Here is an 18,962-nt window from a genome sequence, read left to right as displayed (position 1 = left end):
CACCCTCTAGAAGTTTCTTATTTTGCAGAACCAACAGACTGTCAGCTCAGATCATTGCTTAAATATTATGTTACTGTTCAGTGCAAGTAGTCATTTTGGAGATTCTTCTCCTGAGTCCTGTCAAGAGCCAATCATGCTACATTCATCAGATCGTAGTTCCACTTGGGGGCCATAATTACATGTTGTTACCATGTGTCGTGTGATGGTGAACATAGGGTACATTAATTGCTCTATCATTTAATATCTACCGTAGGATGACATTGATATTGAATTCTTATTCTTAATGTGAAAAATTATTCTGGCATGTAGTTTGGTTTGTTTTGCCGACTGGCATAAGGACCAGGAAACATCCTCTAGGTCTAGGACCCTCATGATCTAGAGAGAGTCATTGTAAAAAGCAACTTGACAGGGAAATTACTGGGAAACGGCTTTTCACTCTGTGGCGGTATGGTAACAAATTCTAGCAACAACATTTTTTTTGAAAAAAGTGTATATATATATATCTATCCAATGAATGTGTGACTCACTGTTTGCTCCTGTAGAACCGTCAGCTGTTGAGGGACTGCTTCATGGTGGAACTGGTGGAAGGCTCTAGAAAGCTACGTCACGTCTTCCTCTTCACAGACTTACTACTATGTGCCAAGCTGAAGAAACAGACTGCAGGGTGAGTGTAGCTTTACTGATGGACTAGATAGTTCACAAACCATCTTATGTCTGTGTGGTGTTCCTTACCTGTGTCTGTTGTTTGATAATTTGTGTGTGTGTGTGTGTGTTTATCTCCAGGAAAAGCCAGCAGTATGACTGTAAGTGGTACATTCCGCTGTCAGACCTCACCTTCCAGACCATCGAGGACTCTGAGGCCACGCCCATCCCCCAGGTCCAGGAAGAGGAGATTGACGCCATGAAGATCAGGATCTCACAGATCAAGAACGAGATACAGAGAGAAAAGGTGACCGCAGACATCAGAAATGGAGAAAATCACTTTATTTGAGTAATATTGGAACCCTTGACCAGATCATGGCTTCATAAGAGGAGCCAGCAATGACAGAGGCCGTGCGTTGATACAGCGACAAGTGTCTGAGTGCTGTTCGTCTGTATGTGTATGTGCAGAGAACCACTAAAGGAGGGAAAGCAATAGAGCGTTTTAAGAAGAAACTGTTGGAGCAGGAGTCTCTGCTGCTGCTTATGTCACCCAGCATGGCCTTCAGAGTGGCCAACAGGAACGGCAAGGTGAGCCAGCCACATTGTTCACTCTGCATCAGGACTCAAACAGAGTTTGAGTAAGTGGCTCAGTTTATGTTTTCCATATTGTTGGTGTCCTACCCTGATTCCCATGAATGGAGTATTGCCAAGGCCGCCCTTCCGTTCCGCTGTCAGTCCCCTCCAGTCCGGTTGTCACCTGTCAGTCAGCGGGCATTCCCATGTGGAGCAGCTGCTGACGTAACGTCAGAACTCACAGGATTAACGAGGAACACTGTGCTCCAGCCATGGTCGGTCTGGATGGGAAATCCCTGTCGTTTCACACTTTTTCCTAAATACAGTCAGGCGTACAGCACACATGCATACAGTATCTCTTATCTTATACAAAATCTGACCTGTTAATCCAAATGTAATCTTCCTCTGGACGGGAACTATTCCCCTTAAAACGTAACCGATTCAGAGGGCATGGCAAGTTCCATTGTGGAGATTGTCAGAAAGTATGGTTTAACAGTGTAACGTAAAGTACATACAGGACAGTCCTACTGTGATTCAGTAGCTATGTATCCCTATTAGCCATGGTAACTGGTTCTTCTTCCACACAGATCTCTACTGCACTCTGGAGGTGGATTCCTTTGGCTACTTTGTGAACAAAGCCAAGACACGTGTGTACAGAGACTCCACAGAACCCAACTGGAACGAGGTGAGGATGCCATGTGTCTGTTAGCACTCAGAACACAACTTCCTGGTGTCTGTTATTCAGCCCGATCTGCTAGATTGTCTCTTACCTGGTTATGCACGGTTTCCCTGCAGGAGTTTGAGATTGAGCTGGAGGGATCTCAGACTCTGAGGTTGCTGTGTTATGAGAAGTGCTACAACAAAGCCAAGCAAAACAAGGAGGATGGAGAGAACACTGACAGGATCATGGCAAAAGGACAGATACAGGTATGGAGTGAGGCTATGAAGCACATTTTGTGTTGCCTGTCACACCAGGCTACAGTGGCAACAGTGACATAGATTAATGAAATACTAGGTGGTTTAGTTTATTAGGATCCCCATAAGCTACTGTACATGCAGCAGCTACTCATCCTGGGGTCCACATACAATGTACAAATACATGACAAAGTACAGAACAGTTATAGACCATAACAACATAAGATATTACATAAAATTCACACAAAAAAAGTTATAAAGGAAAGACACCAAAAAGACTATTTACACACTATTCATATTTTTATATGAATATACAGTATATATTGATATCATAGGTGGTGAAAATTACATATCTTGTATGCCATCCCCAATAGCTGCGACAGGACGCTGTAGGAAGCTACCTGTGTATACCTGGGGCTGTATACCCACCCTATAGTCCTCATAACCTCTGAACAGCTGCCAGCGTGTGGGGGGAGGAGGAGGAGGGGATTCTCAGGAGTTAATCCACAGATCCATCTAGGAACTGGGACAACAGGGAGGCAGCGTGGTCGTGGGGCTGCCTTTGTTCCCATTGGTTTTTTTTTCATCTGGTGTGCAAGGATTGATGGCATGACAGGGTTAAGAAGTTGATGGGACACCCAGACATTTTCCGGGGGACTACTGGACCATTAAAGGACTATAGGAGTCTCTGGATTCTTTGAGACAATACAATATTTTCTGGACTGCTGCCTTGTTTTGTTTGTCCCATTGTTTTGAACAGTACATTAGCTAGTGAAAGTAGAGAGTGAGATACTGAGTCTTAAGTAGAAGAGTATGGGTGAGACCTGTGATGAAGAGCTGATACTGGGTCAGACCAGCAGTCAGTTCACCAGCAGCTGTTCTCTGGAGGATGAGGGGGACACAGGTCCCAGGAAGCCCCCAGGCACAGGAGCACAGCTGTGGGGCAGGGTCCGCAGCACTCTGCTCAGACAGAAGGTAAAGACAGCACAAATAGGAGAGAGAATTAGCTATATTTCTTATCATGGATGGTCTGTGCTTCGGAACAGAGAGGGTATTGTATATTTTTTTATATATCCTTCGTTGTACAGTCGCTAGTGAAAGTCTACACACCCCTTGCACAGTTGTCACATTTTGCTGCCTTTAATAAAATTAAAACCAAAAAGAGATTAAATTGATTCCCCCCCCCCACCGATCCACACAACCTACTTTACATATTCAAAGTGATGTAATACTTGGTGGGAGAACCTCCAGCAGCCATTACTGCTGTGACTCATTGTGAATAAGATTCTACCAGCTTTGCACAACTCTTAGGGCAACATATATCCATTGTTAGTCAACATTGCTCAAGCTCTGTACATTTTATTGGGAACCATTGATGTACATCAATATTCAAACCATGTCTAATTTTCAAGCAGATTTAAGTCAGGACTGAGGCTGACCACTCAGGAACTCTCCACAACTTGGAAAGCCATTCAGGTGCGTCTTTGGCAGAAAATGTGTGTAATTGTTCCTCTAAAAAATCTATCCCAGGGTTAGGTATTCAGGTGACAGAGGCAGGTTTCCCGGTAACTTTTTACCTAGGCTTTTCCCCTTTCATATTTATTTTGCTCCTGACAAACTCCCCAGTCCCTACCGGTGGCAAGCATACCAATAACATGATGCTGCCGCCACAATACTTGAAAATACAGAAGGTTCCACTCTGGGTTGTGATGGTATTGGATTTGATCCAAACCTGAAGATTTAATTTAAGCCCTGAAATACAAGTATTTGTTGTTGATCTTCTGTATTTTCAAGTATTGTGGTGACAGCAGCATGTTATGGGTATGCTTGTTACCAGCAGGGACTAGGCCTAGGGAGTTTGTTAGGATCAAAATAAATATGAAAGGAGCAAAGCCTGTTAAAAAGTTAGAGGAAAACCTGTCTCAAACTTCTGAATAGCTAACCCTGGGATTTTTATTTTTCAGCGGGACAATAACACAAATTTTAATGCCAAAGACACACTTGAATGGCTTTCAAAGTGGTGTTGAGTGGTCTAGTCTCAGTCTTGACTTAAATCAGCTTGAAAGTCAGAGACAATGTTTGAATATTCCTATACATCAATAATTCCCAACAAAATTGACTGAACTATTGCAATTGACAAAAACAATGTACGTGTTGCCCTAAGAGTTGTGCAAAGTTGGTAGAATATTATTCTGCCAGAGGTGCTTCCACTAAGTATTTACTTTGGGGTGTGAAGTCCTACTCAATCAAAACATGTTTTTTTTTTTTTTTTATTAATTTGGAAAATGTTCTATAATTCTATAACTTGAAAATGTGAAGTACGTTGTGTAGATCAATAGGAAGAAAATCCAATTTAATTCCTTTTTAGATTTCATTTTAAGACAGAAAAATGTGACAACTGTACAAGGGGTCTGTAGACTTTCACTAGGCACTGTATATCATTTACATTTTAGTAATTTAGCAGGCACTCTTATCCAGAGTGACTTACAGTTAGTGCATTAATCTAAAGATAGCTAGGTGGGACAACTACATATCACAGGCATAAAGTACATTTTTCCTCAAAGTAGCTTTCAGTCAAGTTTGAGGTGAGGACTCTGCTGTCTTAGCTTCAAGGGGAAGCTGGTTCCTCCATTGGGGTGCCAGGACAGAGAAGAGCTTGGACTGGGCTGAGCTGCCCTCCCGTAGGGGTGCGAGGGCCAAGAAGAGACCTGAGGTGTCAGAACGGAGTGCTCGGGTTGGGGTGTAGGGTTTGAGCATAGCCTGAAGGTAGGGAGGGGCAGTTCCTACTGCTGTTCCGTAGTTAAGCACAATGGTCTTGTAGTGGATACAAGCTTAGACTGAAAGCCAATGGAGTGTGTGGCTGAGCGGGGTGACATGAGTGAACTTGGGAAGGTTGATAACCACGCAGGCTGCAGCATTCTTGATAAGTTGCAGGGGTTCGATGGCACAAGGGGGGAGCCCAGCCAACAGCGAGTTGTAGTAGTCCAGACGGAAGAGGACAAGTGCCTGGATTAGGACCTGCGCCACTTCCTGTGTGAGGTAGGGTCCTACTCTACGGATGTTGTAGAGTATGAACCTGCTGGAGCGAGTCACTGCTCTGATGTTTGCAGAGAATGACAGGTGTTGAGCAGTGACTCGCTCCAGCAGGTTCATACTCTACAGGGTCAAGCCAAGGTTCTTTGCACTCTGGGAGGGGGACACCATAGAGTTGTCAACCATGATGGAGAGGTCTTTGAGCAGGCAGGCCTTCCCCGGGAGGTAGAGCAGCTCCTTGTCGAGGTTGAGCTTTAGGTGGTGGGCTGACATCTGCAATATCTGCCAGGCACGCAGAGATGCGTGTCGCCACCTGGGTGTCAGAAGGGGGGAAGGAGGAAAGTAGTTGAGTGTCATCCGCATAGCAATGATAAGCGAGATCATGTGAGGATAGGAAGTAGCCGGATAACTTAGTGTATAGAGAGAAGAGGAGAACACCTAGAACTGAGGCCTGGGGGGCACCAGTAGTGAGAGTACGTGATGCAGACACAGATCCTCTCTGCGTCACCTGGTAGGAGCGGTCTGCCAGCTAGGATGCAATCCAAGAGTGTGTAGAGCCTGAGACTCTGAGCCCTGAGAGGGTGGAGAGGAGGGTTGATGATTCACGGTGTCGAAGGCAGCGGATAGATCTAGGAGGATGAGAACAGAGGAGAGACAGTCAGCATTGGCAGTGCTGAGGGCCTCCGTGACACAGAGAAGAGCAGTCTTGGTTGAGTGACCTGTCTTGAAGCCTGACTGGTTAGGGTCAATAAGATTGTTCTGAGAGAGAAAGTTGATCAGGGAGAGCACGCCTAAGTGTTTTGGAAAGCAAAGAAAGAGGGGATACAGGTTTATAGTTTTTGATGTCTGAGTCGAGTGTTGGTTTCGTGAGGTGGAGAGAGATTCCGGCCATTTTGAAGTCAGAGGGGACGCAGCCAATGGTCAGGGATGAGTGGGCAGGTTGTCGGGAGGCCAGACCTCACTAGTTTGCAGGATTTTATCTGGAGAGAGGGGGGATAAAGATCTCAAGGCGTGTGAGTGAGACCAGTGGACACAATGAGCTGAGTGACTGAGTAGCAGATGTCATCAACCTTCTTCTCATAGTGGTTGACAAAGTTATCCGCAGAGAGGGAGGGGGGTGGAGGAATAAGGAGGGAGGAGAAGGTGGAATAGAGTTTCCTAGGGTTAGAGGCAGAAGCTTGAAATGCAGAGTTGTAGAAAGTGTATTTCGCAGCGGATACAGTGGAAGAAAAGGTAGAGGGGAGGGAGTGAAAGGATGATAGGTCCTCCCGAAGTTTAATTTTCCTCCATTTTCTCTCAGCTGCCTGCAGCCCTGTTCTGTACGCTCACAATGAGTCACTCAACCACAGAGCATATCCTTTAAGTATCCTTGAATGTGTTATACAGTATTCTCATACTTAATACGTCATTTTATTTTCTTTTGATAAATCCACTGCATTATGTAAGAAGAAATTGATGTCCACAGAACAAAAAGAAAATGATTTTCGGAATAAGATTATCTATATGTTGGTCCCTAGGGTGAGAGGACATCTGTCGTGTTAGCATCATCTCCCCGTATTCAGATTATCTATCACAAAACTGTTGGCAACTTGGTATTAGTCACATGATTAAAATAGATCAGTGACATGAGTTGACACTACCCAACCATATGAAGTTTATGTGAGGATAAGGGCAAGTGAAGGGTAATTATTACGTAAGACCCAGGCTTGCTGATTGGGGAGAAAGACAAAATAACCATCTTTTCTCTTTGAATCCATCATTTCGTACATTTTTTGCTTTGCTTCAGTGAATGTATATAATTTCCATTCTAATAGTTTCATTGAAGGTTTATTTTTATATTGTGCTTTAGATGAATTGGAAAGGATCTAGAGGCTAACTGTGCTAAACATTCATACGAAGCAGGATTTTGAGAGGCTTAAATATGTCATTGGTTCTTAATAATGGATTGAATTTCATTACTAGAGTACTATAACATGTCTGTACTGCAAATAAAGGCTGCAGCAGTCCTACACACGGTCTGTCAGAGCAGTTTGTCTTTACTGGGTTAGATGATTGCTCTGATTGACAGATGTCTCCATATTTTCCAGCTGGATCCTCAGACGCTACAAACCAAAGACTGGCAAAGAACAGTCATCACCATGAACGGGGTACGTATTAGCAGCCTAAATTTAAACAATCATCGCTGTTTTTCGCAAAGCATTCTGAAACCACACTGCCTTACTTTTCTTGTTTAGCAAAAGTACTCTTTTGGCACAACTTTACATTGGCATTACTTCAGTGGCCAGTGTAACCGTTGTTAAATAAGTTATGTATATAACATGGTAATTACATGGGTTTTTCCACTGATAGTTACTTAATATTGAAGTCTTTATTACACAGTATGTCCCATATATTAAAGTTTACTGTGTGGATCAGGATACATGCAATACTCTTAATTTCACTGACTCCTGGCTAATTCTTAACTTCTCTTGGTAAAGATTGAGGTGAAGCTGTCAATGAAGTTCACCAGCAGAGAGTTCAGTCTGAAGAGAATGCCCTCACGGAAACAGTCAGGCGTGTTTGGAGTCAAAATCAGTGTCGTAACCAAGTGAGTGAATAATGTGTGTTTGTTAGCCTCTGTGTAATCTCGGCACCCAGATCCAAATCAGACTCATACTTCAGGATTTTGGCAATGAAACCATTTGTATGTCTCTGCAGGCAGTCTGACGTAAGTTGCTAACTAGCATTAGCTCAATGCCTGGAAGTCTATGGTAACTGCTAGCATGCTAGTAGATACCATATACTTCTAGTCATTGTGCTCATGCTAGTTAACATTGGCTTGCGAAATTACCTCGAACTTGCTTCATACTGGATGCAGAGACATACAAATGGTATCCACGAGTTCATCTGACTCTGTGGAAGTAGATAAAGGGCTCGATTGCCAAAATCCCGAAGTATCCCTTTAAGCCTGTCATGAAGGACTAGCCTCATGTAACGCATGCCACATTTCTATGACCACCACAGATCAGACCTAATATTGTCAAATGAATGGGATACCTCCTCCAACGTCCTTCACTTTAATCCAAAAACAACAGTGGAGGGTCAGGAATAACTGTCAAAGACATGCCTTGTTTGGTATTTTCTATTTTCACAGGGACCATAAGTCTCTCATGATCGTTTGTAAAATAACTAAAGCCCCTTATGGGCAGGGTTTATTTGAGAAACCTTTTATAGTGCTAAAGATGCAATACTGCAGGATGGAGGTCTTTCTCAGTGTTTGCTTTACTCCGAAAGTAGAAAGAAAAGATGGGTCATTTATTCATACTTGGGAACAGGTATTACATATCAAAATTGGAAAATACTATTGGGTTCAGTTTATGCACTACCACAATAAAACAAACACCAGGTGTGTACTGAAGTAACAAATGAGACACCCAGTTTTGCAGTCACAGGTATTTTGACTCATTAGTGTAAAGCACTAGACTTCTTTTGTTTCCTGCATTAATCCAGTTTTAATCCTGCATTAAGTGTAACCGTGTGTGTGTGTGTTTGACCTCGACAGACGGGAGCGATCTAAGGTGCCCCTCATCGTGAAGCAGTGTGTAGAGGAGATAGAGCGCCGGGGCATGGAGGAGGTGGGAATCTACCGGGTCTCAGGGGTGGCTACCGACATCCAGGCCCTGAAGGCTGCATTTGATGCCAGTGAGTACACCGACCTTGGATCTCTTCCTTAGCAAATAATACATCATGCTATACAATGAATGTCTTACTATTATTCATACCGGCTTGCAACTTACTGTTCCCCCTGTTTATTGTTCATTCCCTTCCTGTGGTTGACAGACAATAAGGATGTGTCGGTGATGATGAGTGAGATGGATGTGAATGCCATTGCTGGAACGCTGAAGCTGTATTTCCGTGAGCTGCCGGAACCTCTTTTCACAGATGACCTGTACCCCAACTTCGCTGGAGGCATCGGTCAGTGTCTCCTTGTGACTTCAAAAAAGCTTACTATGGCATTTAGTCTCATCATAGTGAATACAACAGAAGAGTGACATTTAACAGACCATTAAACATAAATCAGGTAGTATTAAAAAAAAGACTAAACAATTGTGTCCTCCTCTTGCAGCCCTGTCAGACAGTGTGGCTAAGGAGAGCTGTATGCTACACCTGCTGCTGTCACTCCCAGAACCCAACCTGGTCACCTTCCTCTTCCTGCTGGATCACTTGAAGAGGTATACTCCCCACAGTGACATCATGTTTGATCCTGTCACATTAATACAGTCTAGTGCTGAGCGATTAACCGATAATTCTGTGTTTTTGTGTTATTAAACAACTAATTGACCGATGTCGGTTCGTTTACTTGAATTCCATTTCGTTTTTTTTTTTTGTGAGTCCAACACGCGTTTCTCTAGAGAGAAATCAAATCATTCATGAAATAAATCAATTCAAGAACTATGTGGGACTCTAGGCTGAAGGGAGTTGTTGTTTTCCTTAAGCAAATATTAAACCTAGTTCAGAGCAGAAACGTGGATAATTAACTACAATCTCAAACGGATCAGAGAGGAAGAGGCGAAGCAAGAAGTTCCACATATGCCCAAAATAAGCCCAATGCGTTTTGATGTGTTTATTTTGGATCTAAGCTTGTCGCCTGCCTTCCCGCCTTTGGGACAACGGCTCCCATTGTTAGGGCAGAGACATGAGGATCTTGTCATTATATACAGATCTCTGGACTGATACACTTTTACGTCTGCTACATTAGGTTAGATACGCACAGACCATATATCCCACATTAGAGAGAGAAATAATTGAAACTGAAATCGAAAAACCGTCATTATTTATTAATAATCCAACCCGAAACCGAACCGACCTCAAAAAGAACTCATCTCAGCACTAATACAGTCACAGATCTGTCATTCAAAACCTGTTGCTAATTTCTCCTTCCTTGTTCTCGGGCATCCCATAATCGTACACTTATGATATCCTCTGTGTTCTTACAGGATTGCTGATAATGAGAGCGTTAATAAGATGTCTTTTCACAACCTGGCCACGGTCTTTGGTCCAACCCTGCTCCGCCCATCTGAGAAAGACAGCAAGATCCCAGCCAATGCCACGCAACCCATCACTATGAATGACAACTGGTCACTGGAGGTTATGTCACAGGTAAAATCTGTGGGGATTTGTGTCTTTTAGAACGTCAATGTTGATTTTGTTGCAGAGGTAGATTCAGAGGTATTCATGGAGCCCAAAATGATGTGCTATGGTTCTAATAATCTGTTTCCTTTTGCTCTTTCCCGCTTCCCCTTCTGTCTCTGTAGGTACAGGTCCTACTGTATTTCCTTCAGCTTCAGAGTATCCCAACACCGGACAGCAAACGTCAAAGCATCCTCTTCTCCACTGAAGTATAGCGAGAGCATGGACATTTCCATCTGTGAAAAACGGAGGGAGGAAGAAGTGGACAAAAGTATGCCTTCCATGGTAAATTGTTGGCTGCTGGAGCTAATGAACACTGGCTGGATTACAGGGCACCTGCTCTATATGGCCACCAGAGGGAGTCAACAGCACATTTCAGATTGGATCAAATACAGTACTTCATGACCATAGTCATTCCATTATGATCATCCTTATCTTGCTGACCTTAAAACTGTCTTACATCAAACACAAAAAGCCATTTAATATGGTCAAAGAACAGACCATTCCTTTATTTGATTTTTCATGTAATTTTTTTTTTTTACCAGAGGAAGTGAGGCCAATTGTCATCTCCATGATCCCTCACATTAAGTGTGCTGAGCACTTACAGATAGTGTGTCAAAATCTTTTACCTATCTGACAATCAACTCATTTTAGAGGCACTGATGAGCACAATTATCAAAATGGTAAGTTGGTTACAGTTCTTATTATGGCATAAGGCCTGTTTCATAAATTGTTGGCACAAGTGAAGGTTACAAACTCCAGTCTTTTCCCTGCTGAAGCCCATTGTAGGAAAATGTGTATTCACCAGGTGTTTATGCGTATGCTCTCTTTATTTAGTAAGGAATGTGAGACTGATCAAACTTATGTAGGTATATTTAACATGCAGGCATGTTGACTTAAATGGGTTTTTAATACTTTTCTCTTCAAATAACTGCTGTTTATGAGTTTCTGTTAAAAGATTTCTGGGAGGTTGTACTTAGTTAAACAGTGGACCTCAACCATATCTCAGAATTGTGTTTTTTGTTCTTTAGCTCATAGGGACCTGAAAGCTGGATTCTGCTAAATCTATGTTGTAAGACCAGCAGCATTAAGTAGTAGGCTTAAATGTTTAAGTACAATTATGACGGTCCTACATTTTCCTTAAGAATGTATATTTTGATCTTATTCAATTAGAGATCATTCATCTAAACACACCACCCCTTTACTGGAGGAATTTATTTTTTATTTTTTATTTCAGATGGGTTAAAATCAAAGACTATTCAGTGCTGTCACGTGGAAATTAGACAGGAATAGCACTGATAAGCTTGGGCTCTTTATTCAATTTTAGTGGTAGTCTACCCTGGTAGTGATCCACTAATATCCAAATCTCCTGGGTATGAAAACAAATAATGGGGCATTTTGAAGGTCACAATTGTCTTCTGTTGTGTTATTTTGTTTCTAGCTAAATATATAAAGGGTTTACTGTTCTCTGCCTGGTGAGCTGTAACTTTGAAAGCCCTTAAAAATGTATCTGTGCTTGCAAAATGAAAATAATTCCAAATGTTTACAGATCTGAATTAAGATGTTAATAAGTAAGATAGCACATATGAAACTGTTAGGCTAACTGACTGTTTGTAGTCTATCAGCAATCACTTAATTTACATTTCTTCATTTCAGACAGTTGTAGTCATTATCCCAAGAAAGTCTAATTTATGTAGCTACAATAAAGAGTTGATTCCCATGTGCTTTGTATTTTTTATCTTGATTCTCTGCAATTTGAGAACACAATTTAAGATGAATTCACAAGATTATTGAACAAGTGTGTCAGTAGAATAAGATTTTAGTTATTTTCTATATATATACGTTCTTTATTCATATAGAGCTTGGCTCTAGATGTATATGGGCTAGAATGCGCATGTCGATCTTGTTTAAAAAAAATACATCTATGAAGGATGCGGTCGAAGTCCAGGGCAAGACTCTGGGCAGCAATAATCAGGGTGCTGTTCGCTGCATTGACAACTGAAAAGCATCGTGTCAGATGGACCATATTGGGATAACCTCCAGTATCTGTCTCAGCTACAAAGCTGTCTTAAGATGTATTCGCAAAACTTTATTAATTTTCACTCTTCAAGGATCAAATAGAAGAAGCCACGGTATGAATTTTAGCTAGCTGCAGTACGTTAGTAACGTAGTTATCAAGCTAAGCTAGGCTAGAAAACTAGGTAGCTACTGTAGTTATGTGAAAATGCATATTTTAGCTAATCATTTCTTAGCTAATGTATTTCTGGAAAAGCTTGCAACTTTCACGTCTCCCGGAACACTCAATTTAGTCGTTTTTTAGGCTAGTAGCCAGGCTCAGACTATAACAAACGAACGTTAGCTGAATAGTTTGACACAGTTAATAGCTAGCTAGCGACGGTAACTAGCTAACTTAGTTAATGTTAGCTGACAACTTCTCATGATTGGCTGGATGGAAATGTTGGCAGCAATCTATTTAGCTACTACTAGATAGTAAGCTAGCTAGCTTTGTTATTATTCTATTTAGCTAATGGTAACTAAAAAGGCAAGTGGGGTGACATTCTGTCAACTGGTCAAATAACCAAAACTCATAGTTAGTTGCCAGAAGATTCCCGACCCCACCATTACGCCCGTTTACACTGAGATGCACTGGGGTCTGAACACAATCATAGTTATATTAAGACACTGGAGCTCGCGCCAGATATAGGTCGAAAAATATATCTCAATGCAGGGATGGGATATGCCTTTATCCACACTAATACATTGAGAGAGTTTAAATACTGCTAGTTTTCCCAGAAAACTTCCCTTTTTGCCCACTTGCTAGCTATCAGTAGCCAACACTGCCATTTTGGAATGGCAGTGTCAGCCAGTCAGATCCTTTGTTGTTCAACGCTAGCATGGGGACGAAAGGGCAGTTTTCTGGGAAAACTAGCAGTATTTCAATGTTCTCGATGGAGTAAGGTGGCATATCCCATCCCTGCATATAGCCCCACAGTGGAGGTGTCATAATACCCATAAAACCTAGCGGTCAAACGGAAATGGTTCCAAGAATTTTTTTACCATTCATTTTTCCCATAGTGGATTTTAGAAACACATAAAATAAGGGCTGTTTTTCGTGTAGCCTTACCATGGCGTGACATTTTGATAACCATATTAAATCTCTCTCGGAGAAGGTGATTATCAATATATTCGGCTCTATTTACTCTGATTTGAAAATGCTAATAGATGTCATGCAAAACTACCAATCCCTGCAAGCTCCTGCACGCCATCTCTAGCTGACACATTTGATAGCAGGTATTGTGTCAATTTGAAAGAAATGTAACCATTTTATTCGTTACTACATTTAGCTAACATTCCATAGTTAATCCAGAGATTCTTACCTTTGTCTCGATTCGGCAGTTTCGTCCAGATCATGATACTAAATCGGATGCTAATGTGGCTATTTCTTTTGGGTGTAAATACAGTCAAATATATTGATAAGTCACCTTGTCCTAGAGAGATTTACACGGTTATCAAAACATCACACCATGGTAAGCATACACAAAACAAAGCCCTTATTTTAAGTGTTTCTAAAATGAATGGTGGAAAAACGATTGGAACCATTTCCCTGTTGGACTGCTAGGTTTTATGCGTATCACACTGTTGTACTATAGAGGTATGTTTTCCGACCCATATCTTGCGCCGGCTACACTGTGTCTTAATGTAACCATGATTGTGTTCCGACCCCAGTAAACAAGCATAACGGTAGGGTCGTAATCTTCTGGTAAACTAGCTAGCTATGTCAAATGTCATAGCGGTAATTAACTTGTAGTCCTGATTGTGGTGATGCTTTCCATTGCATGTGCAGCATACCCATACAAATGTACATAGTGAAATCCTAAACAACCCTTGTCTGTCACAGATGTTGAATACAATTATACTTGAACTTACTCAATTGTATGTGGGGTTGGTCCTTCAGCTGGTCGAAACTTGAGACAAAAAAATGATAATATCCACGCAGTATACTAACCGAAGTCTTGCAGGTGTTTACTAGAGGTCGACTGATTATGATTTTTCAACGCCGATACCGATTATTGGAGGACCAAAAAAAGCCGATGCCGATTAATCGGACGATTTTTTTAATTTATTAATTTATAATAATGACAATTACAACAATACTGAATGAACACTTATTTTAACTTAATATAATACATCAATAAAATCAATTTAGCCTCAAATAAATAATGAAACATGTTCAATTTGGTTTAAATAATGCAAAAACAAAGTGTTGGAGAAGAAAGTAAAAGTGCAATATGTGCCATGTAAAAAAGCTAACGTTTAAGTTCCTTGCTCAGAACTTGAGAACATATGAAAGCTGGTGGTTCCTTTTAACATGAGTCTTCAATATTCCCAGGTAAGATGTTTTAGGTTGTAGTTATTATAGGACTATTTCTCTCTATACGATTTGTATTTCATATACCTTTCACTATTGGATGTTCTTATAAGCACTTTAGTATTGCCAGTGTAGCAACATAGCTTCCGTCCCTCTCCTCGCTCCTACCTGGGCTCGAACCAGGAACACATCGACAGCAGCCACCCTCGAAGCAGCGTTACCCATGTAGAGGAAGGGAAAAAACTACTCCAAGTCTCAGAGCGAGTGACGTTTGAAATGCTATTAGCGCGCACCCGGCCAACTAGCTAGCCATTTCATATCAGTTACACCAGCCTAATCTTGGGAGTTGACAGGCTTGAAGTCATAAACAGCGCAATGCATTGCGAAGGGCTGCTGGCAAAACGCACGAAAGTGCTATTTTGAATGAACGCTTACGAGCCTGCTGGTGCCTACCATCGCTCAGTCAGACTGCTCTATCAAATCATTGACTTAATTATAACATAATAACACACAGAAATACGAGCCTTAGGTCATTAATATGGTCGAATCCGGAAACTATCATCTCGAAAACAAAACGTTATTCCTGTTACATTGCACAACCTTCAGTGTTATGTCATAATTACGTAAAATTCTGGCAAATTAGTTCGCTCGCAACGAGCCAGGCGGCCCAAACTGTTGCATATACCCTGACTGCGTGCAATGAACGCAAAATGACACAATTTCACCTGGTTAATATTGACTGCTAACCTGGATTTCTTTTAGCTAAATATGCAGGTTTAAAAATATATACTTCTATGTATTGATTTTAAGAAAGGCATTGATGTTTATGGTTAGGTACAGTCGTGCAACGATTGTGCTTTTTTCGCAAATGCGCTTTTGTTAAATCATCCCCCCTTTGGTGAAGTCGGCTGTCTTTGTTAGGCAGAAATAGTCTTCACAGTTCGCAACGAGCCAGGCGGCCCAAACTGCTGCATATACCCTGACTCTGTTTGCAAGAGAAGTGACACATTTTCCCTAGTTAAAATAAATTCATGTTAGCAGGCAATATTAACTAAATATGCAGGTTTAAAAATATATACTTGTGTATTGATTTTAAGAAAGGCATTGATGTTTATGGTTGGAGAAACGTGTACCTAAGCGATTATATGCAACGCAGGACAGGCTAGATAAACTAGTAATATCATCAACCATGTGTAGTTAACTAGTGATTATGATTGATTGATTGATTGTTTTTTATAAGATAAGTTTAATGCTAGCTAGCAACTTACCTTAGCTTCTTACTGCATTCGCGTAACCTCGTGGAGTGCAATGTAAAGCAGGTGGTTAGAGCGTTGGACTAGTTAACCGTAAGGTTGCAAGATTGAATCCCTGAGCTGACAAGGTAAAAATCTGTCGTTCTGCCCCTGAACAAGGCAGTTAACCCACCGTTCCTAGGCCGTCATTGAAAATAAGAATGTGTTCTTAACTGACTTGCCTAGTTAAATAAAGGTCTTAATTTTTTATTTTTTTTAAATCGGCCAAATCGGCGTCCAAAAATACCGATTTCGGATTGTTATGAAAACGCTAAATCGGCCCTAATTAATCGGCCATTCCGATTAATCGGTCGACCTCTAGTGTTTACATGGTTTTGAGCATATGCCAGTTGATAGAAAGTTCAAAGGCAGTACCGGCACTCTAAAAGTCTGGATATTTTGTCTCAAATTTCGACCAGCCGCACAGACAATCGGCAGAGTAAGTTCACATTTAATTTGACTAAACATTCTGGCTGGTGAAGAAACTTTCCAAGTTTTTGCAGTGCTTTGTTTGACTGTATACCAATAATTGGTATCATAGTTATGACAAGTTGCCTAATAAATCAGACCATCTAGCCACATTATTTATGTTTGTGATTCCCTGGGCCTGAAGCATGTCACTCTTTTTTACACATGCAACTTAGAGGTCTCTCTAAAGCCCATATAGCTACTTTATTTTGAAAATATGAAACACACACTTCTCATTATACAGTAGAAGAATTCAAAGTGAGCAGATATTTCTCCTGACTATTCTTTATTTTCCTGAATAAGATGTACTTTCTGCTCTTCAATGTCCTGTCCAGGGAATGTGACTTATGCAATAGGAATTTGGCTACTCCTCCTTGTCTCTGAATCCTGCCTTTTGGAAAAATGTCCCAAAGTGAAAAATCTTCAGTACTTGGAAATGTTCCTAGAGCTGGAGGTTACCTAAGCACCCGTTTGTGCATGTGTGATTGTGCATAGTCTGATGCTACTTTTTAAAGAAGCCGGAGTTGTTCACCTCACACCGTGATGTCCCCTTAGCTCTGATACAGATTGTCCTAGGCATGTGTTTTGTGTTGTATGCTCTGCATAGCTCAGTGTTTCTACATCCTGGTCCTGGGGACCCAAATGATTGGGAAACACTGGTATATCATAAGGTACATGAAGGATGGCTTGGTTGGATCTGTTAGGAGGACTGGGTCTTCGGCTATGATGTTTTAGACTGAAGAGTTCAGAGGTTACACTGTCTGCTCTGTCTGAAACACACTGGTGCCTACTTGTCCTCGCACACGTTCATCCTTGTAGGATTTTCTCAGACGCCATCACAGGAAGCAGATGGAATGGAAGGGAAAGCACTGAATAAGGAAGAGGAGGGAGAGGCAGTTTGCAGTAGGCCTAACTCACTAAGACTCTTGCTCTCTCTTGCTCCCTTTTTTCCCGCTTTTAATGGTTTTGTTTCATAAGCAACAAGTGGACACTGACTGTGCATAGTTGTCCTCCGGGTCAGCCTTGGATTGAATCCAAGGGTTCCGTGCATCCATTATCCTGACATTGTTGTAATCAAATAGCAGCACTAGCCCAATCATCATGACCAGTGCTGGCTTTAGATCTTGCAGGTCTGTTGCTGAGCGAGAGCTCATCACCCTAGACGCCAACCCTTTACCCACCCATGAATGCATAGCTGGGATTGTCGTGTCCTTTCACTTTCTGTAACCCATTTGCACACAGTGCATTTTACATAAGACCAAGGCCTTTATTTTTTCTTCCAGTATGCTGGGATGCATTACTAATATTTTGACTATAAGAAAGCCTTTGAAGTATTACTGCACACCTGAACCTGATAGTCTATGGAAGGCATTCTGTCATGTTACTCTATGAATAGACTGAAAGTCTAGGCTATACCCGCAGCCTCTCTCACTCAGTCCCATTCATTCATAGCCAAAGAAAAGGGCAGCCTTCCAGGTTGTGTGTTTGGGTGATCTTTGACCCACATCTGAGGTACAGGAAGCTATACCCAGGCTGTGTGTTGAGAGCCCATGTCAGCAGTTGGCGACATATCCTGCACAATCCAAACAGAGGTCAGCTAGGCTGTGAACAGACACACCTGACTGGGGAGTGTAGGCTACAGTAGAACACTCTTCTGTTGCAAGATGTCCCTCTTTCAGTTTTGTTTTACATTAAAGGTGCAACTTTACAGGAATGTTCCAATGCCACGTTTTGCGTTAATATTCCACTGCCAATAAGGGTGTATGTTAGTGTATTGCATTTCATTGTTATTTCAACATTCATTATCTGTTCTGTCTCTTACCCTCTGGCTGTTCAAGAATGTGTACACTACTAGGCATATTTCAATGGGGGTCTGAATACACAAGCACCTTCCAACCACAGGAATCACGGGGCTTCAACACACGCAGCTGAGAGACATTAGGCAGAGTTTACTCCTAACGAGCACAAGCCCTCTGCTGCTCTGCCATAAATGAGAGGCGAGAGAGGACAACTGGGAGCTGTTAAAAAAGCTCTGGAAAGATCTCATAACTCCAGCAGAGTGCAGAAAGACCCAAAAGGACCAGACTGCGTTTTCCCTTTTTGCACCTCTTTTTGACGGATTGTTTAAAGTAGAAAGACAAGTGGAAGGGTTTTGGCTGCATATCTGAATTTATTAATATGCCAAGCAAAAGAGTTCAGAAAATGTTATCACAGGCACTGAATATTCTATTTAGACAGAAATGCTCCCTATATAATTTATATTTAGAAAAGAAACAAGTATAATATTTACTCAACTTTGTCTGCTTACTTGATTAAACAATGATGGCCATCCAGGGAGGGCGTTGGTACATCCACCTGCACCCAGCTTGCCGGCAGGCATAAAGTCATCCAGAAAGCCTGTTTGGTTTAATTGTCGCATATGCTGTGCAGGATAGTATGGCCAGCAGGTTGGGTTACAGATCATAGGAATTGCAGGGGAGAACAGCACCACTAATGTCACT

General features: G+C 41.7%; 2 protein-coding genes across 3 annotated transcripts in view; both read left to right on the top strand.

Annotated features, from left to right (window-relative positions):
• LOC106579959 (breakpoint cluster region protein-like) overlaps positions 1–12,052 on the top strand; it is a 48,416-nt gene extending 36,364 nt beyond the window's left edge. The window contains 13 exon segments of the mRNA XM_082966264.1: positions 543–664; positions 784–949; positions 1,111–1,242; positions 1,244–1,280; positions 1,803–1,900; positions 2,011–2,142; positions 7,251–7,310; positions 7,641–7,750; positions 8,705–8,844; positions 8,983–9,117; positions 9,269–9,374; positions 10,140–10,302; positions 10,458–12,052. Coding sequence (XP_082822390.1) covers positions 543–664; positions 784–949; positions 1,111–1,242; positions 1,244–1,280; positions 1,803–1,900; positions 2,011–2,142; positions 7,251–7,310; positions 7,641–7,750; positions 8,705–8,844; positions 8,983–9,117; positions 9,269–9,374; positions 10,140–10,302; positions 10,458–10,547 — 1,491 coding nt within the window. The 3' untranslated portion in view covers positions 10,548–12,052.
• Positions 12,053–12,239: 187 nt separating this feature from the next.
• Positions 12,240–18,962, top strand: part of specc1la (sperm antigen with calponin homology and coiled-coil domains 1-like a) — a 35,510-nt gene continuing 28,787 nt past the window's right edge. For both annotated transcript variants that reach the window (XM_082966263.1, XM_014160418.3), the window contains exon 1: positions 12,240–12,464. The gene's annotated coding sequence lies outside the window, so the exon portion shown is untranslated. The remainder of the gene's footprint in view (positions 12,465–18,962) is intronic.

Source organism: Salmo salar, chromosome 20, assembly GCF_965601325.2.
Source record: "Salmo salar chromosome 20, fSalSal1, whole genome shotgun sequence".
NCBI classification, from domain to species: Eukaryota; Metazoa; Chordata; class Actinopteri; order Salmoniformes; family Salmonidae; genus Salmo; species Salmo salar.
Note: the sequence above shows the minus strand (reverse complement) of the source record. Positions and strands in the feature narration are given on the sequence as shown.